The 17,625-nt window shown below is 36.1% G+C and overlaps 1 protein-coding gene across 7 annotated transcripts in view; it reads left to right on the plus strand.

The window, feature by feature from the left end:
- LOC110450747 (tyrosine-protein phosphatase Lar-like) overlaps positions 1-17,625 on the plus strand; it is a 277,405-nt gene that overhangs the window by 95,873 nt on the left and 163,907 nt on the right. For 5 of the 7 annotated variants that reach the window (XM_021498451.1, XM_021498459.1, XM_021498477.1 and 2 more), the window contains exon 3: positions 3,498-3,598. In XM_021498451.1, coding sequence (XP_021354126.1) covers positions 3,532-3,598 — 67 coding nt within the window. In that variant the 5' untranslated portion in view covers positions 3,498-3,531. Of the gene's footprint in view, positions 1-309; positions 626-3,497; positions 3,599-17,625 lie in introns of those variants that run through there. The other 2 variants (XM_021498441.1, XM_021498433.1) reach the window with 2 other exon arrangements.

The following is a 17,625-nucleotide window of genomic DNA, read 5'->3' on the forward strand; positions in this document are numbered from 1 at the left end:
TACCTGGTTAGGTGGTACAAAAGTAAAAATCTTAATGAGTTCCTATTCCCTTGATCTCAGTGTGGTGTGTGAAAACATAGGGGGTTATTAAGAACGGTCTGGGTATCTGACCTAATTCCATTCCCATTCATCGTTTTTACTATACCAGGAGTTAATGAACTGTGACCTGTACAGGTGAAATCAGACCAGTGCCATTACACACCTGTATGTGCTAGCTGGACTTACCTGGGTTGTCCCCCCTTAGCCATTGGAGTTGACATGGCCAGTGTCACTTGTAAGGACGTCTTTGATTGGCTGGGAGTGATAAAAAGAACCAACACTATTCAAAAGCTGGTGTCCCCTGGGCATTTAGACTCGTGTATAATGGGAAAACTTGGGGCTAAGTGAATGAGTGTATACAGGCCGTAGTGTATGTGTCATGGTCTACAGTATGGACACCTGTAAATTGTGAGGATACTAACGGTGCTACACATACACTAGTCAGTGACAAAACCAAAAGGAAACAGTTTGGATTTTAATCAGACCATTTTAAACCAGTTTTAGTGTTTTTGTGAAGAAAACTGTTGGGATTTATACAAATTTTAAGGATGTACTTACAAGACTAAGTTCTGTGAGTGCTGGTGAGGTATTGTCTATATATATACCTGTAGAAATACAGGTGACCATATTTACCTGTGTGTTTTAGTGGTGGGGGATCTCTGATTTTTGTTGTTATCTTTGTTTATCTAGGGTAGATAAATCTCTCAGGTAGAAATATAGGTAAATATATACCTGTGGGGACAGGTCAAATTTTGACTGACCCTCGTAACAGATTAGATTTTAGGTACACTATATAGCTATTCATGTTTAGCACTGAGAGCCCTATGCATTATCATTGTTCATGGCGGTCGTAAATGTACAATATTATCTGGCCCCTGAAGTCCTACGAGACAAATGTAGGTATAACTGTGTTCCTGTGATGACATCGAGATCTCCTCATAAGTTTATTACGCTCAAACGAAGACGTTCATATGTATGTATACACATAAATTACATGTCTATAGAATCAAATTGTTTTCTTTCCGTGATATATTCTTCCGTCTTTGACATTTCGAGGTCTTTGACATTTCGGGACTATACTTGATAAGTATCATTCTTTCCTTAATCATTCATGAATATCCATGTATATAAATGTTGAAACATTTGTAGAATTAACCTGTTTTGACCTATAACCTTTCACAGATTATATTCAATATATTTGAAAGACAGACAATCAATATTGGTGAATTTTTCAATTATATTCATCAACAACAAAAAAAGGAAAAAGAAAAATTAAAAGTTACTACTAAAACAAATCCCATCAGTTTTTGCGATGATTGTATTGTATATTAATTGTATTGTATCTGTTTAGTAAATTGTTTTTATTTAAAATTCTGTCAAATTCTTTATACTGAATCTTCTAAACATTTATTTAATTAAAACCTACATTTATATAACACTCATACTAACCGAGATTTTACCACTATACCAGTGAAATGCACCGTTTAGCTAATTAATATACCCCAAAACATCAGTTTACCCTTTCACCACCATATAATGGACTAATCCATATCAATGCATGGTAGAGTCTCCTAAAGTTACATAGGGGTGAAAGGGTTAATTATTTTGTTTAACTGTACAGGTCAATGTGAAACGTACCTTTCCTTAATAAGTTTAGATTCTCACCTGTCAGTCTATTTATAGACTTACCTTTTTTACCTTTGCCTGTTTTGGAATAAATCGGCTGACTTTAAATTCTGAGTCTTGCCTTTGATCTTCTGATTTCTTACCTGCTAGAAATCGATGCTAGGTAACTTCCTTCAGTTGTTTATTTCCCAATGAAAATCAAATCAACAGACACTATACAAGAATACATTCATTTTCTAAAAACCTGACATGCAAAATGTCGAAGTTTAATTTATTAATACATGATAAGTTTGCTCATAAAATTTGCATGGGTTGTATTGAACTTCAAGTACTATAGTTATCTCTAGGACAGTTCACACTCGCTCTGCATACTAGGGAAAATATCGGCTGGAATAATCAAAACTAAAAGTTGGCTTTCATGAAAAGAAATTATAATTTGCAAAATTAATCTGAAAATTTGACTTTCTCTTGAGGGAAATACTTCTAGTTAAACCCAATTAAGGTTCAATCATTGTGAGTGGATAGTTGCTAGTGCAAGGGGAACGTGCCAGATCTAGTTGTTCTGGTTACTAACACTTCTGTGCATGATCTTGGCATTGTGCTACCCTTCCACTCATCGAGTCGCATCCTAACGTGTCCCTATTGGGTCTTCCTTCTCGATCCATGTTTGGCTCATACTGATGCTGAGAAGGCGTCTCGCTGACTTTTGCCTTTGCTTGGCAGCGGAGAGCACCCAAGCATCATTGCTTATTGGTAGAGTTGCTGAGTGACATACAGAACATACTGGTATATAGTGTCACCAATACAACAAGGCAGGTGGATTGGAAGCTTGGAAACATTTGTTTAAACACTTGGGAACACTTCCGTTCGACATGACAAATGAGGCCCTTTTTTTACATGGCTAATCATCTGGTGAGGTTAATTCCTGGAGAAGTAAAGGGCCAAGGTCTCTCAGGTTTTGTGTTTGGATTATTTTTTCCTTCTCAGGAGAGAAATTTCAGGAGTGATTTTTATCAATTTACAGAGCCAAGCTAGAATTAACCTGAAGAAAATTAGTAGCGATTACTCAATGTTTTAGTGTGTCTGAAGGTGCCCATATGGTATTCGATTGAGAAATTGGATTTCAAAACAAACGCAGGTACTAATGGCATCCCTCATGTTGTCTGACAGAGCTGGAAACTAACCTCGTATCTTACTCCCATCCACCAATTGGGCCAGAAAATTTGCTCGTACTGTGATTTTTTCCCCTTGAGTTTCATCAGAGGTAATAAGATTTTTAATGTAATCCTTGCAAAAAAAAGGCCCATAATGGATTAGATCATTATTACTGTTGATTGTACAGACAAATCCTTTTAGGGAACAGATTTGTTCCCGGTGAAATTTTCCGTGTGGGTAAGGTTCGGAGTACTGGGAAAGTATATCACGTTGGAAGTGGATATTGATTAGCAGTATAGGTAGGGAACTTAGAACTTAGGATTACCTGTATAAACAATAGCCTATAGGGTCAAAGGTTAACTTCGGATTACCTGTATAAACAATAACCCATTAGGTCAGAGGTTATGGTCTTTGATTAACTCTTTAAACAACACCTACTTATAGTTTAGTGGAATTGTGGAGAACGTGGATATATACACCTTACTAACATTTCTGTATTGACCTCTGTAAAATGTGTCGTAAGACGAACAGACATTTTGGATGAGACTCTGGATTACTAATCTCCGCGGATTACTAATCTTGGTGGATTACTAACGGACTGTCTGGTGGAGGGATGATGGTACATCTAGAGTGGTAAAGTTAGATGTTGTATGTTGTATTTTGTGGTCCAATTTCAGGTAAAAACAAAGACACAGCTGTAAAGCTGTCATCATGAAAATCAGCGGTGTTCTAGGGGTCATTTCCTGCCTCGTGACTCTATCATATTCGGCAGAAAGAGGTATGTAGCATTTCATTTTTATTATCACCCTACGTAAGAAATGTTATGTCAAAGGTGATGAATGTCCGAAGCAGAAATTGTCTCATTTTGAAAAATTTCCTAATCTTTTCACCAATACAGTCTCTATTAAACTCATTTGTGAATTATAATTTCAAATCAAGCAAATAAACAATGAAATGTAATTCTTTCAAAACAGTTGAAATCTAATAAGATCTACTACGTACATTTAAGATATTTATAACGATATATAGAGTTTATTCTGGACATTCATAGCCCTGATTTATACCTGTCATAGGTCTGACATCATGCAGTATCTCATTTCTCCGATAAAACGCTAAAAATGTGGTGAAGAGAATATTTTTCAAAACATATTTATTAATTATCTTTGGATTCTTATCAAACACTCTAATGCAGATTCTTTCCCAACAATATAACTCAAATCTAACCAAATTTGAATCTCACCAATTATTTTTAATGAAACAAAATGCCAAATTGTAAATGGCTTGCTTATTGAAACCATGTAAATTCATAACAGTAAGGGGGATTTGGTTAACTTGGACTTGGAGGGTTCAGGGACAACTTGTTTGTGTTTTAAATCCTTGTGATTTGGGTAAGAATTCAGTGATATGTATAGTCAGGGAAATGTTGCTGCTGAGGTCAGACTAATTTAGTCACTGGTATTAGTTTAAGTGGTCTGAAGATCATGTTTGTCCACAACACACATGTAACAGCATACTGTACCACTGTTAGCTACATAGTCATAGGTAGGGTGTTATCTAACTTACCAGATGAGCACACTCGAAAAATATGAGGGTCTTCGGAATTAAAGGAGACCGAGACAATGATTCAAACAGTATACTTCTAGTAAATGATTATTTGACATCATCAGTTATCAGCTACTAAATCGTAAAAGCATGTCTGACCGACGTAGTAGACAATTGCTGAATAGTGTTAATACAAACTCGGAAAGTAAACATTAACAAATTTACGTTCCAGTTTTTGATAACCAATTATATTCCTATTTTCTTCGCTGAATATTTATAGCTATACCTGAGTTTTCATTTGAACTCCATATTTCTGGATAAATGGGGCTCTATATTTCCTGTGGAAGTCGATAGGGTTGTTTTCATTTAAAAGAAAGGAGTAAAAATAATAAATTTTCCCCTTCATAGATACATAATCTTGATAAGCAAACCTATGAATACAATAAAAACCAGTTACTGGTACGAACGAATCCCCTCGTACTAAACCAATTAGGGTAATAGGGGTAGATAGCTTTACAAACTCAACAATGTATCTTCTTCAATATCAAGGCAAATATATCTACAATAATCCTATCCTACCAAGCCCTATAAACAACAGCTTGTTCTGATTGCTGAACCATCCTGATCAAACTGTCCACTTAGCAAATTCGACCATGGCCTTGTTTAGATAAAGGACTTTTGGATGAATTTTGTGTAAGAGCGAAAAAGTGCCGTAAATCTAACAGGCAAAAAAAAAGCACTCTTCATGGTATTTCTTCATTGAGTATGTCAGGAATAATGAAATAGCTCAAATAGAACTTAACAGCCCTGGTTGGGACACTTAACAGCCCTGATGCAGCCGCTTTTATTAAATCTAAAAAATCACTCTCACTATCAAATGCATCTTAAATACCATTAAAACTCTTCCAAAACAAACTGAAAGAATTTGATGCAATTCCTGTTTGCTTCACATTGTTTCCTTTGATAATGAAAAAAATTATAATTAAGAATGATAATGCCAACACTAGGTGATAAAATTAAACGAAATCTCTTTAGTGAAAATAGGAGGGGTAAGAAAAAACTCAGTAGACAACCTGACAATATATCGCCATGCATATTTATACTATTGTAGAGAACCCCAAAACCATATTAACAACCGCACCGTAGCCAGGCATTATTCTAGAGAACCCGAATTTCATTTGACAACCTGACCATAAAGCCAGGCATGCAGATTTTAGGAGGCATAATAGTCTAGTGGTAGGACGCCGGGCTCGCTACCGAAGGGTTGCGTGTTCGAGTCACGTCACGGCATTGTGTCGTATCTTCGAGCAAGATACTATACCCCGCTTGTTCCAGTCTACTCAGCTGTAAATGAGTACGTGGTAGGGTAGTGCCAGAATTGGTGAATGCTAGCTGTGAATGCCGAAATGGCAGCACCACCTGTATGCTCCCCAGGGAGTTGAGAAAAATATTGACTAGTTGCAAAAGCCCTATAACCACGGATAATAATTTGTGAACTGCTTTGAGACGACCTACAAACTAGGTTGTGATAAGGCGGTATATAAGAACCTCAAATTATTATTATTATTGTTATTATTATTTAGGGAACCCCTAAACTCATTTGGCGACCTGACGGTATAATGAATCATAATTCTAGAGAATTTTTTAGGGCGCCTTTAAACTAAGTCGACAACCTAACCCTCGCGTCTAACCCTCGGCAGTCACTTCTAAACTCGATTGATAAACGTCGTTTAGCTTGGCATTATTCTAGGACACCCAGGGTGTAAAGAGAAAAATAATTCAAGGATTAAAAAGTGATTGGGTTTGTAATAATTGTTGTAAAGATGAAAACAAAACCATATCTGGACGAGATATTTGCATCATTGATTGACAGTAAGTGACGGACTGTTTAGATTATCGGTAATCCCCTAACAGACCTAGCGTACCAATGTTGTGTGGTGGCGTACCAATAACTAATGCGGCATTCGCATGGCACTACAACTCCAGGCATGTTCAAACGGGAGAAAAAACACGTAAAGATATAAGATGACGATATTGATAGCAATATCTCCGAGTAATTTGTTCGAAAACATTATGGTAATTTAGTCAAGATGGCCGTAGGTGATTAGCCTGCCAATGAGAATTTCCTCGCCAGATGCCAGTGTGCACTGAGGCTTTGTGCACAGCGTATCAGACATTTGTAGCAGAGCCTAATACAAATATCCTTCTCCACTTATTGGTTGTAGTTTGAAACAAATGAAGTTATGCAAATAAAGCAACTGTCAAGTTTCAAAATATGTAAATCTGCATTTAGAAATCTAGAAGAATGCAGATCTCGCCTTGGTTCATCTGTAGGTTTGTCAAGGGATTGTTCAAAGCAGCTTTGTAAAGAAAAAAACTTCTTCATAAGAATTCTTTTCCTTGTCATACTTATGATCTTAGAAATTACATACAAACATTATTCTATATTTAACTTTATAATTGATAGAGTATAAGTACGTGTGTGCAGTGGTCTTGTACTGAGCGGCAGCCATATATTGGAACGGCTTTGGTATGTCTGTCCACTTCAAACATGGCAGAACTGAAATCAATGTTTCAGAAGATGACTGTCCAGAATAGCATTGTACTGAGTTTTAAGCATTGATCTTGTCAAACAGAAACTGGAGTGTGTATAGTCTAGCTATTTGTGCTGTTGCAATGTTCACTATTGTAAACTGGTGGTTAGGTGCTTGGAAGTTTGAATTTCTTGGTTGGCGCTTCCAAGCAGTATTGTCGGGAGATTCCACGTCTAATTAATTGTCGCTACCAACGTTAACACAGGTGTGACAAATCGGAGCCCAAGGGTCTGTGCTAATAAACCATCCCCATGTTATGGCTGCTGGCTGCAAACAGGCAGCGCAATTAGTCAAAATAGGTTTTCAAAACTGTGAAAGCTTGAAGGTAATAATGACACAGAGCTGGTAGCTGTGGGGCATAAATACCAACGAAGCTGTACAGGTAATTGGCAGCTATTGGTAAGGATTTTGTAAATGAAATATGTTTCAAATTCAATAAAGAAGTCTTAATTTCTAGTCATTCAGCATCAGCATAGCAAAATGTTTTTGTTTTTTCAAGTTGTTTCTTTGTTTCTGGCTGTAACATGCACGTATCATTAGATGGGAACAGATCGATTAAAATCCTGTTGTATTGTGCCACAGGTATATAGGTTAGGTCACATCCTGTTGTATTTTGCCACAGGTATATAGGTTAGGTCACATCCTGTTGTATTGTGCCACAGGTATATAGGTTAGGTCACATCCTGTTGTATTGTGCCACAGGTATATAGGTTAAGTCACATCCTGTTGTATTGTGCCACAGGTATATCGGTTAGGTAACATCCTGTTGTATTGTGCCACAGGTATATAGGTTAGGTCACATTCTGTTGTATTGTGCTACAGGTATATAGGTTAGGTCACATCCTGTTGTATTGTGCCACAGGTATATAGGTTAGGTCACATCCTGTTGTATTGTGCCACAGATAAATAGGTTAGGTCACATCCTGTTGTATTGTGCCACAGATATATAGGTTAGGTCACATCCTGTTGTATTGTGCCACAGGTATATAGGTAAGGTAACATCATATTGTATTGTGCCACAGGTATATAGGTTAGGTAACATCCTGTTGTATTGTGCCACAGGTATATTGGTTAGGTCACATCCTGTTGTATTGTGCCACAGGTATATAGGTTAGGTCACACAAATGTTACCATGACTTGGATATCAGATTCAATATCAGGCAGACGTAATGAAATAGCTAGTAAAAGGTCAACAATCCAGATCAACCGTCATACTTTTTTCCATTTGATAACAATTGCGATCAGCTTCCAGGCAGATTTGAGCACTCAAAAAATCCTCATTTCTGTATATGACACAGTTGAAGCAGAGAATCGGTGGAACAAAAAATGTGCCTTGTCATTCTGCAGAATATAGCTGATCATGCCTGTGGTGGGATCTTTAATGAGTATTTTGTAATTGTAGAATCTGTTCAATGTTCGTAACTTTGCATTGGCCAAAAAAGATTGTGTGGAATGTAGATTGTTAGCCAATGTACCCAAGGTTGTTCTCTAAGGCCAAAATGCATATTGACTTCCTTTTGAAACCTACACCCAAACTATTGACAAATTTGTTTAAATTCAAAGTCAAAAGTGTTTGTTTGGTTTCAAAATGTTCACTGAATGACAAGAAATATGAAGACATAGTTAACCTTTTTTTTTTTTTTTAAAGAAAGAAGAAAAGTGTTTGAAAAATTTGAGTGCAGTTCTACAAGTAAATTTGCTTTAGGCTTTAATGAAATGAATCATGTGCTTGTATTAAGCTTGATAATGCAATATTTGGCCGTGTAGTACCTAATACGTGTACATAGTGTATGTATGAATAAGTAAACGGTATATATCGATTAGATGTACTTGACTGATTGTGGGCAAACAGTCATGATCGGGCTAGGTTTTACGCACTATCGGGCAAATTCTTTATGACAGTACTACAATTGTTTAGGGAAGGAACACTTTGTAACAAATAACAGGACAGTCCGCTTTACTTCATCATTTGTAAAAAAAATCTTTGATTAAGCTGTTTTAGGAATTTAAGGTATTTTGTTACCTGGATTGAAGGCTAGTGAAATAGATTGCGAGTAATTGATACACAGGTAGAAAGCTACAGGTAAATACTGGTGTAGGGGGGGTTTGGTTTCTGTCAAACCAGGTGTGAGTAATATAGCATGTATATTTCATTACACATTGATTGACAAGTTCGGCTAGAGGGAAACACTATCCATTAATAACATCATTAGCACCAGGGTTTCCAGTGTTTACCTGACTCTAACGAGAAATCATTAATACCTGTAATTTCACTGAGCTAATTGCTTTATACCTTATCGGGAGTTATAAACTGATTATCTTATTTGGGATATAGTCACAAATACAATGCTACAGTAATTGTGTTCATGCATTTTGTAGCTTATTACTGAGATAAGGAATCTGTCACCTATACAGCATGGACTATTTCATTGGAAGGTCAAGGTTATTGGCCAAAAGAGATCATCTTGATGCTGATATGAAAATACCGACTTCGATCAACAAAATACAAATTGTAGCTCAGGTGTATTGTATCTGAAAATCATTCAGTTTATTTTGGTTCCTTCTATAAGATATCATTTGAATTGTTTCATTGTTTCCTTACAAAGTTCTTGATGATGTGAGTTTGATAAATAGGAACAGGTGTTTAGAAATATGAATTCTCCATTATAGCGTACTTAATGATTTCAAATGATTGTTTAAAAACAAAAAGTTTAAATTCTTCTGGTAGCCATTGTTGGAAAACACATCAATACTTCCAAAGTGTTAGCATTCTGTAAATTTCTCGTCCTTCTGCCTGAAGGAGCAATTTGGATCATTGCTTCAATACTTGTATCACCTTCCACATTAGGTTGGTGACAATTTGTTTCCACGTTTTCATTATTAGTGTATAAACACTATAAATTTGCCAGGAGTATTTGTTTAAAACTGGAGATTCCAGCTGTGTTTGTTTGCTGTTGTGATAATAACCAGCTATGTTCAAAGCGGGGAACTTGTTAGTGAAAATGGAAATAAACAAGGTCAGACCTGGCCGGGGTTTAATTGCCTGCGTTTTGAGAAATAGATGCGGGACATTTTTAATGCCAGTCCATATATCAAATGATAGAGCTTCAGGCTATCAATAAACTTGTAATTAAGTTGAACCATTAAGGTAGTTTAACCCAATAAACTTAAACAGCCAAAAAAAAGCTCATTTGTAATACATGCATATGTTTCCAATATGGAAACTTTCTGCTGGTATGAAGCAGCGATTCTGCCTCAAACAGATGTACTTTAATGGTGAACTTGATGGCGTGTGTTAGCTCATTGTGCTATATAATGATATCTGTAGCCTAAATATCTCATAATTTAGTATTTTCAACCTGTTACTAACCTGGTGGTAAACTAATAACTACCAGGTATATTAATAAATTAAATATTATACACATAACAATATTAAGTTGGGTTTCAAAGCTTTAAATCCATATCTGACTGTGTATTTATGTTGTCGTCAGAAAAGGGGATAAATGAATAAACAACATTTCTAATCCTGTAAAAACTTCATTAAGATTGGGAGATTTTCTATGATATATGCGTGTTCATGGTTTATAAATGGGCCATATAATTTATACAGCTATAAATGGAGTGTATTTTTTTTAGGTTTGAGAGTATAAAGATATAATTATAACACCTAAATTATGTAACAATCGGTACATTAAATGTATCCAATACTCACAAAGTTAATCACATGGTCTGATGGCAAAATCATGTTCAGGCTTGCAATGGCTTCAATATTGCTGTGGATTTTTACAATGAAAATGCCATGTTCTAGTTCTACCAAGTACCTGACCAAATATTCAGGGGTATTTTTAATGTCTTTAATTTGTGGTATAGACTTTATAATATAATTTGTGGTATAGACTATATAATATAATTGGTGGTATAGACTATATAATTTAATTGGTGGTATAGACTATATAATATTATTGGTGGTATAGACTATATAATATAATTTGTGGTATAGACTATATAATATAATTGGTGGTATAGACTATATAATATAATTGGTCAATATTAATGAGCTTTGAATGTATTTGTGTATAAAATGGCTGATATTCAGATTGAGGTTCGCAGCAGTTGTGTTTTAAAATTGTTTATTTTGGTACACAATTATTTCAAATCTAACATTGTTACACCCATCACAAAAGGCTGACAGAAATAAACTGACTTTTTTTTTTGAAAAATATGAAACTTGCAATCCATTGTAGTTTGTCCACCTGTTAAAGTTTTCTGAACATGTGCTTAGTTTCATAGTCACTCTCTGTGTATCATTGGTGTTTAGTGTAATAAACAAATCAGTTTTTCATTTATCATAAGCAATGACATGTTTGTAAACAACGTCAAGCCTGCTAAGCCCAGATAGAGTTTAACAAACAAAAAAAAATCCCATCAGGGTCCAGCCCCCAATCTCCGGCACCAGGTGCCATGTTTAGTCAAATTATTTTTTGTTTACAAAATTTCCTTTTTACCAAGAAGACTGTTCGAACCCTACCAATGATTGTGTGTGTTCATTCAGCCGGTGGCAATACACAAAATGGTTACGGCCAATTAAGGTCAGCATTACAAAAACGATCTGCTGATATTATCAGTAAATCGGCATATTATCTGACAGGATTGCGTGATTCTCCTGAACTGTGACACAGTGCTATCAGTTGCGGTGTCTAACGTGGTTTTAAATCTGTTTGCGATTAATTATCATGCTTCTGAGTCCAGCAAGTGCATACTTCATTGAGAGAGCGACACCATGTCAGCATCTGTATCATACTTCATTGAGAGAGCGACACCATGTCAGCATCTGTATCATCAGATGTCATTTCCAAATGTTGCTTTTTCTGATGGGGACTTCAAGCATATATAGTTTTTTTGTCTTTCTCTATTTTGATATCCAAACTTAAGAATTTTTAATTAATTCATATTTGTAATGGATAAGCTTGCTACTCTAATTTTGAAATTCAATGATTCTTTTCTGCTTTTTTGCATGTGCAAAAACATTTTAAAACAAAAGAATCAAATACACTTTTATTTTAAATAAATAAATATTTAACTATCATTATTGCAATTTCCTACGAATGTATCAGTTTAACAAGATCATAACTGGTTTAACAAGATCATAACTGGTTTAACAAGATCATAACTGGTTTAACAAGATCATAACTGGTTTCATTAACAAAAAATATTTGCATAAAACACATGATTGATGATTTTATCAAGAATATCTCAATCATTATAAGAGGACGTCACTCCAAGGCTGTATCATTCCAAAGGCAATGTCACTCCTAGTTTTGTTTTTATGCATAATTTGAATAATTCGATCAAACCTAGGAAACTTGTACTCAAGGCGTTTCCTAAAATAGGCATTGGTCCTTACAAAACAAAAACAGATATTGCTGTCCAATCAGATGTTTTAATTTTGACACGTTTTGAAGGATCTTTTCTCTGTTGCCAATCATAAACAGATCGAAACAATTAGCAGTTAGTGAGAGTATAGCCTCAATTTAGATCGAAAGTTTTCTTCAGAAACATTCCAGCATCTAAATATTCACTGTTGAAGGTGAACTGGTATATCATGGATGTGGGGAAAATAGAACGAAAATAAAAACAAAAATCCAGTTATGCATATTTCCATCATAAGCTGGCTTATACCATTTTCTGCCTGGTAACATTAACAAGAAAATATGATGTGGAAAAACAAATGATAAAGAAAACAGGAGTATATTTCCGCCTTGAGAAGATAGCGAAATAATGCTATGTGACATTCCTTACTTACCTGTGCCAGGCTCTCAAGGACTTTAACACCTGTGGATCGACTCTCACAGGTGTGGGAGGATAGAGGTAAGGTCAGCCACGAAGGTCAGACGAGGTCAGTCACGATAATGACAACATTTGTTTTACCGTGAACTTTACTGACAAGACTCGGGAAACAGGGTCAGGAAAACCTTCTACCTTGTCTTAATAAACTGTTTACAGGTTCCTTTGATGTTACCACACCTGGCTCCCTGGAAACAGTATAAAAAGGGATAGTGAAATGGTATTTCTATTCCGTTGACTGGCAGTACACTGGTGATAGTGTTGAGGAGATTAAAACAAATTGTGATATAGGATAAAACTGAGTGAGGTATCAAAGATGCATTTCAATTCTAATATTCCCGTTCATGACACAGCAAAGAAAGTTTTGTTTTAGATCATTCTTTCTTCAGGTTTTTATTTTGGTTGACCCTGTTTTACCAAATGGTAAAATACCAAAAATACTAATTTAAACAATCCTAGATCTTACAGCTGTGTAGCTGAGGGGTTTTGTAAGACATGATCTTACAGCTGTACAGCTGAGGGGTTTTGTAAGACATGATCTTACAGCTGTATAGCTGAGGGGTTTTGTAAGACATGATCTTACAGCTGTGTAGCTGAGAGGTTTTGTAACCCCTAGATCTTACAGCTGTACAGCTGAGGGGTTTTGTAAGACATGATCTTACAGCTGTATAGCTGAGAGGTTTTGTAACCCCTTGATCTTACAGCTGTATAGCTGAGAGGTGTTGTAACCCCTAGATCTTACAGCTGTATAGCTGAGAGGTTTTGTAAGACAAGATCTTACAGCTGTATAGCTGAGAGGTTTTGTAAGACATGATCTTACAGCTGTATAGCTGAGGGGTTTTGTAAGACATGATCTTACAGCTGTATAGCTGAGAGGTTTTGTAACCCCTAGATCTTACAGCTGTATAGCTGAGAGGTGTTGTAACCCCTAGATCTTACAGCTGTATAGCTGAGAGGTTTTGTAAGACATGATCTTACAGCTGTATAGCTGAGGGGTTTTGTAAGACATGATCTTACAGCTGTATAGCTGAGAGGTTTTGTAACCCCTAGATCTTACAGCTGTATAGTTGAGAGGTGTTGTAACCCCTAGATCTTACAGCTGTATAGCTGAGAGGTTTTGTAAGACATGATCTTACAGCTGTATAGCTGAGGGGTTTTGTAAGACATGATCTTACAGCTGTATAGCTGAGAGGTTTTGTAACCCCTAGATCTTACAGATGTATAGCTGAGAGGTTTTGTAACCCCTAGGTCTTACAGCTGTATAGCTGAGAGGTTTTGTAACCCCTAGATCTTACAGCTGTACAGCTGAGGGGTTTTGTAAGACATGATCTTACAGCTGTATAGCTGAGAGGTTTTGTAACCCCTTGATCTTACAGCTGTATAGCTGAGAGGTGTTGTAACCCCTAGATCTTACAGCTGTATAGCTGAGAGGTTTTGTAAGACATGATCTTACAGCTGTATAGCTGAGGGGTTTTGTAAGACATGATCTTACAGCTGTATAGCTGAGAGGTTTTGTAACCCCTAGATCTTACAGATGTATAGCTGAGAGGTTTTGTAACCCCTAGGTCTTACAGCTGTATAGCTGAGAGGTTTTGTAACCCCTAGATCTTATAGCTGTATAGCTGAGGGGTGTTGTATCCCCTAGATCTTATAGCTGTATAGCTGAGAGATTTTGTAAGACATGATCTTACAGCTGTATCGCTGAGGGGTTTTGTAAGACATGATCTTACAGATGTATAGCTGAAAGGTTTTGTAAGACATGATATTATAGCTGTATAGCTGAGGGGTGTTGTATCCCCTAGATCTTATAGCTGTATAGCTGAGAGGTTTTGTAAGACATGATCTTACACCTGTATAGCTGAAAGGTTTTGTAAGACCTGATCTTATAGCTGTATAGCTGAGGGGAGTTGTAACCCCTAGATCTTATAGCTGTCTAGCTGAGAGGTTTTGTAAGACATGATCTTACAGCTGTATAGCTGAAAGGTTTTGTAAGACATGATCTTATAGCTGTATAGCTGAGGGGTGTTGTAACCCCTAGATCTTATAGCTGTATAGCTGAGGGGTGTTGTAACCCGTAGATCTTATAGCTGTATAGCTGAGAGGTGTTGTAAGACTAGATCTTACAGCCGTATAGCTGAGAGGAGTTGTAACACATGATTATTATATAAATATCTGAAACATCAAAACTGTTTTAACGTAATGGAAGATTATTCCTGGCATTCCTGAGCTGTAGGAATGGACTAACCCAGTCCTTTGAAATGGACCATGCTATGATTGTGGAAAGGGGTGCCAGAGTCATTGAAACCTACATCTGTTGATTACCTTTATCTATTTCCTGGGGTTTTTAAGTGTCCAATATCAGTTTTAAGATGAAATAAATTGGAAAGCTTTAAAGAAGATTGATGATACATTTTGCAAGGAAAGAAATCGTTTATAAGTATGAGGGATGAGATCCAATATAATTTTTGGACCAGAATTGGTATCTTTTTATACTGATTTCAGTTCATGCGAACTCTATGCATTTCTTTGATTAAATAGGATATATACATTTCCTTATTGCCATTTCTTTATTTTGAATTCTTTTATAAAGAAATTTTGATCAGAAATTTATCAGAAAATGTTCTGAGTGAAGCAGATTCTTTGACAATTTAACGTTTTGAGTCTTCTTAAAAATCAGTTAATATTTTCAGAACCCCCCCCCCCCCCCCCCAAATTCATTTTGTGACAATCTTCATGTAATTTCCCGTATGTTAACACACAAATGCTTTTATATTTTAATGTCATTGAAATGCAAAGATTTACTTATTTTGTATAATGGATGCGTTTTGATAAAAGGTTTTAGATCTTCGGTGATATCTCATGTACTGCGGCGGAGAAGACGCCCTAGATATAGTGTTTGTTGCAAATCATTTTCACAAACAGATATCTGTAATGTGACAGATTTTTATGTATATACCATCTCTGTGACATTTACCTAAATATAATATTTTAGTCAACACGTGAAATTTGAAACATCAACATTTCCATTTGAAAAACAGGTCATGACTAATGACATCACTGGCATATAGTCAAAAGTCATAAACATGCTCGTAAACTTCACACGTTTTGTGAAAGTTCAACTGGAAAATTACAAATGTGGCAGAAATGATTGCTATAAATATTTGTGTTGTGGATGAGTTAGATTGTAAAGGTTGCCTGGGTCCTGTCAATAACACAGTCTATGTAGCACAGAATTGAAATTTTCATTGAGGGACAAAGTTCAGCGTCAGAACAGGGAAATAAATTACGAGGAATTAAAGGTTATGTTAGAGAAGGACACAATATTAAAACCAATACATTTGGGAGAAATTCATTGACATGCTTGGCTTGATAAAAAGAAAAACATAATTCAAAAAAAAGGAAAAATTGATTAGTTTTGATCTGATAAATTCTGATAAAAAAAATCGTTCCAGGCTTTTTCAATGCAAACCAAAAAATGAAGAAAAGGGGAAAGTATTTTTCTATGAATTTAAGGTTCTGAAATTTTCTATTTTAACAGCAGACTTCTGAATTTGTGTGGTGTTTAATGGAGTTTTATATATCATCTACCAAGTCTACAAAAATAATAGGTTTTTCGGCTGATCTGAGGGTGTTTGTTTGGGCCCACACGGATAGCAGTCATGATTCAGAGGCAGGCCATTGGAGCAACACCTTCATACATATCTATATATATACAGTCGCCTTGTAATACACACAGCCGCATTAGCAAGTTTTTATATGGGAAAAAGTAAATATTTTATAATTTTGGATGGGTTTCCTAGTGTAAAGCCAAAGTAGCTGCTGGCTGGTTTATGTGTAGAGATGGCTAGGCCTGAATGCTTTATGAGTTCACCTCCTAACAGGGTGGTTAGATTTTTTCTGTCAACACACATTTAGGGGCAACTTCGTGGCATGCCATGCCAGGGACAGAGGTTTTTAGTCTGTAATAAAACATTGTCTCCCGGGATATTCTTGGAAAATCGGTTTCTGTGATGTAGTCATACCAAAATGAGTTTGTCTGTTACAACAAACACCATAGAGCCGTAGAGTTACCTCCCCTAAAAACTTTGTGCAGCTGCTCAGTGAGAATTTAAGGTGTGTTAATGACTACCATCAAACAACATTGTACTACAGTCTTCAATAGGTTCAAAGGTCAACACACATTCACCTAATACCTACAACCAATTTAATTTGACCGTAGTCATTGATTTCTTAAAGGGGCATCACGCTGAAGTAACCTTTTTTTTTGTCTTTTTTCCAAATACTACATAAACATATAAAGTGAGGCTCCTTGTGGAAAATGCCGATCGGATTTGGCTGAAATAGATTCATAAAAATGATTAAATCTAAGATAATCATCGGTATTTCTACCTGTCTGACCAACGTTTTGTTCAGGGATTTCCCTCTACTAGCGCATGCGCATAGCACACCATTTCTTTGCAAACAAAATGACTGGCCGTGTGAAGTAAGCCAAAGAAAAGTGTTGTACCGTGTCAGCTACGAAGCGAATAGTTGCCAAATGGTCAAAAGATAGCGCAAGGGGTACGTTACGGAATCATTATTGCCAGTGGGAAGTATTCAAAGCAGAAAATAACTGCCCTAGCAGTCAGTACGGTGCATGTTTTCTTCCGGATAGCGGCCGGTTAAGCTGAAATAAAATCGACAGAAATGCTAGCGCTGTTTATGTTATGAATAAATATCTAAAACTATTAACCTCGCTAGTATCATTGTGTGAGTTTGAACACAGATGAACTTAGTTTAATATGTTAATGGGCATGTATCGGAGAGAGTTTACTTTGTGTTTTTT

This window comes from Mizuhopecten yessoensis, unplaced genomic scaffold (genome assembly GCF_002113885.1).
Source record: "Mizuhopecten yessoensis strain PY_sf001 unplaced genomic scaffold, ASM211388v2 scaffold549, whole genome shotgun sequence".
Taxonomy (NCBI): Eukaryota; Metazoa; Mollusca; class Bivalvia; order Pectinida; family Pectinidae; genus Mizuhopecten; species Mizuhopecten yessoensis.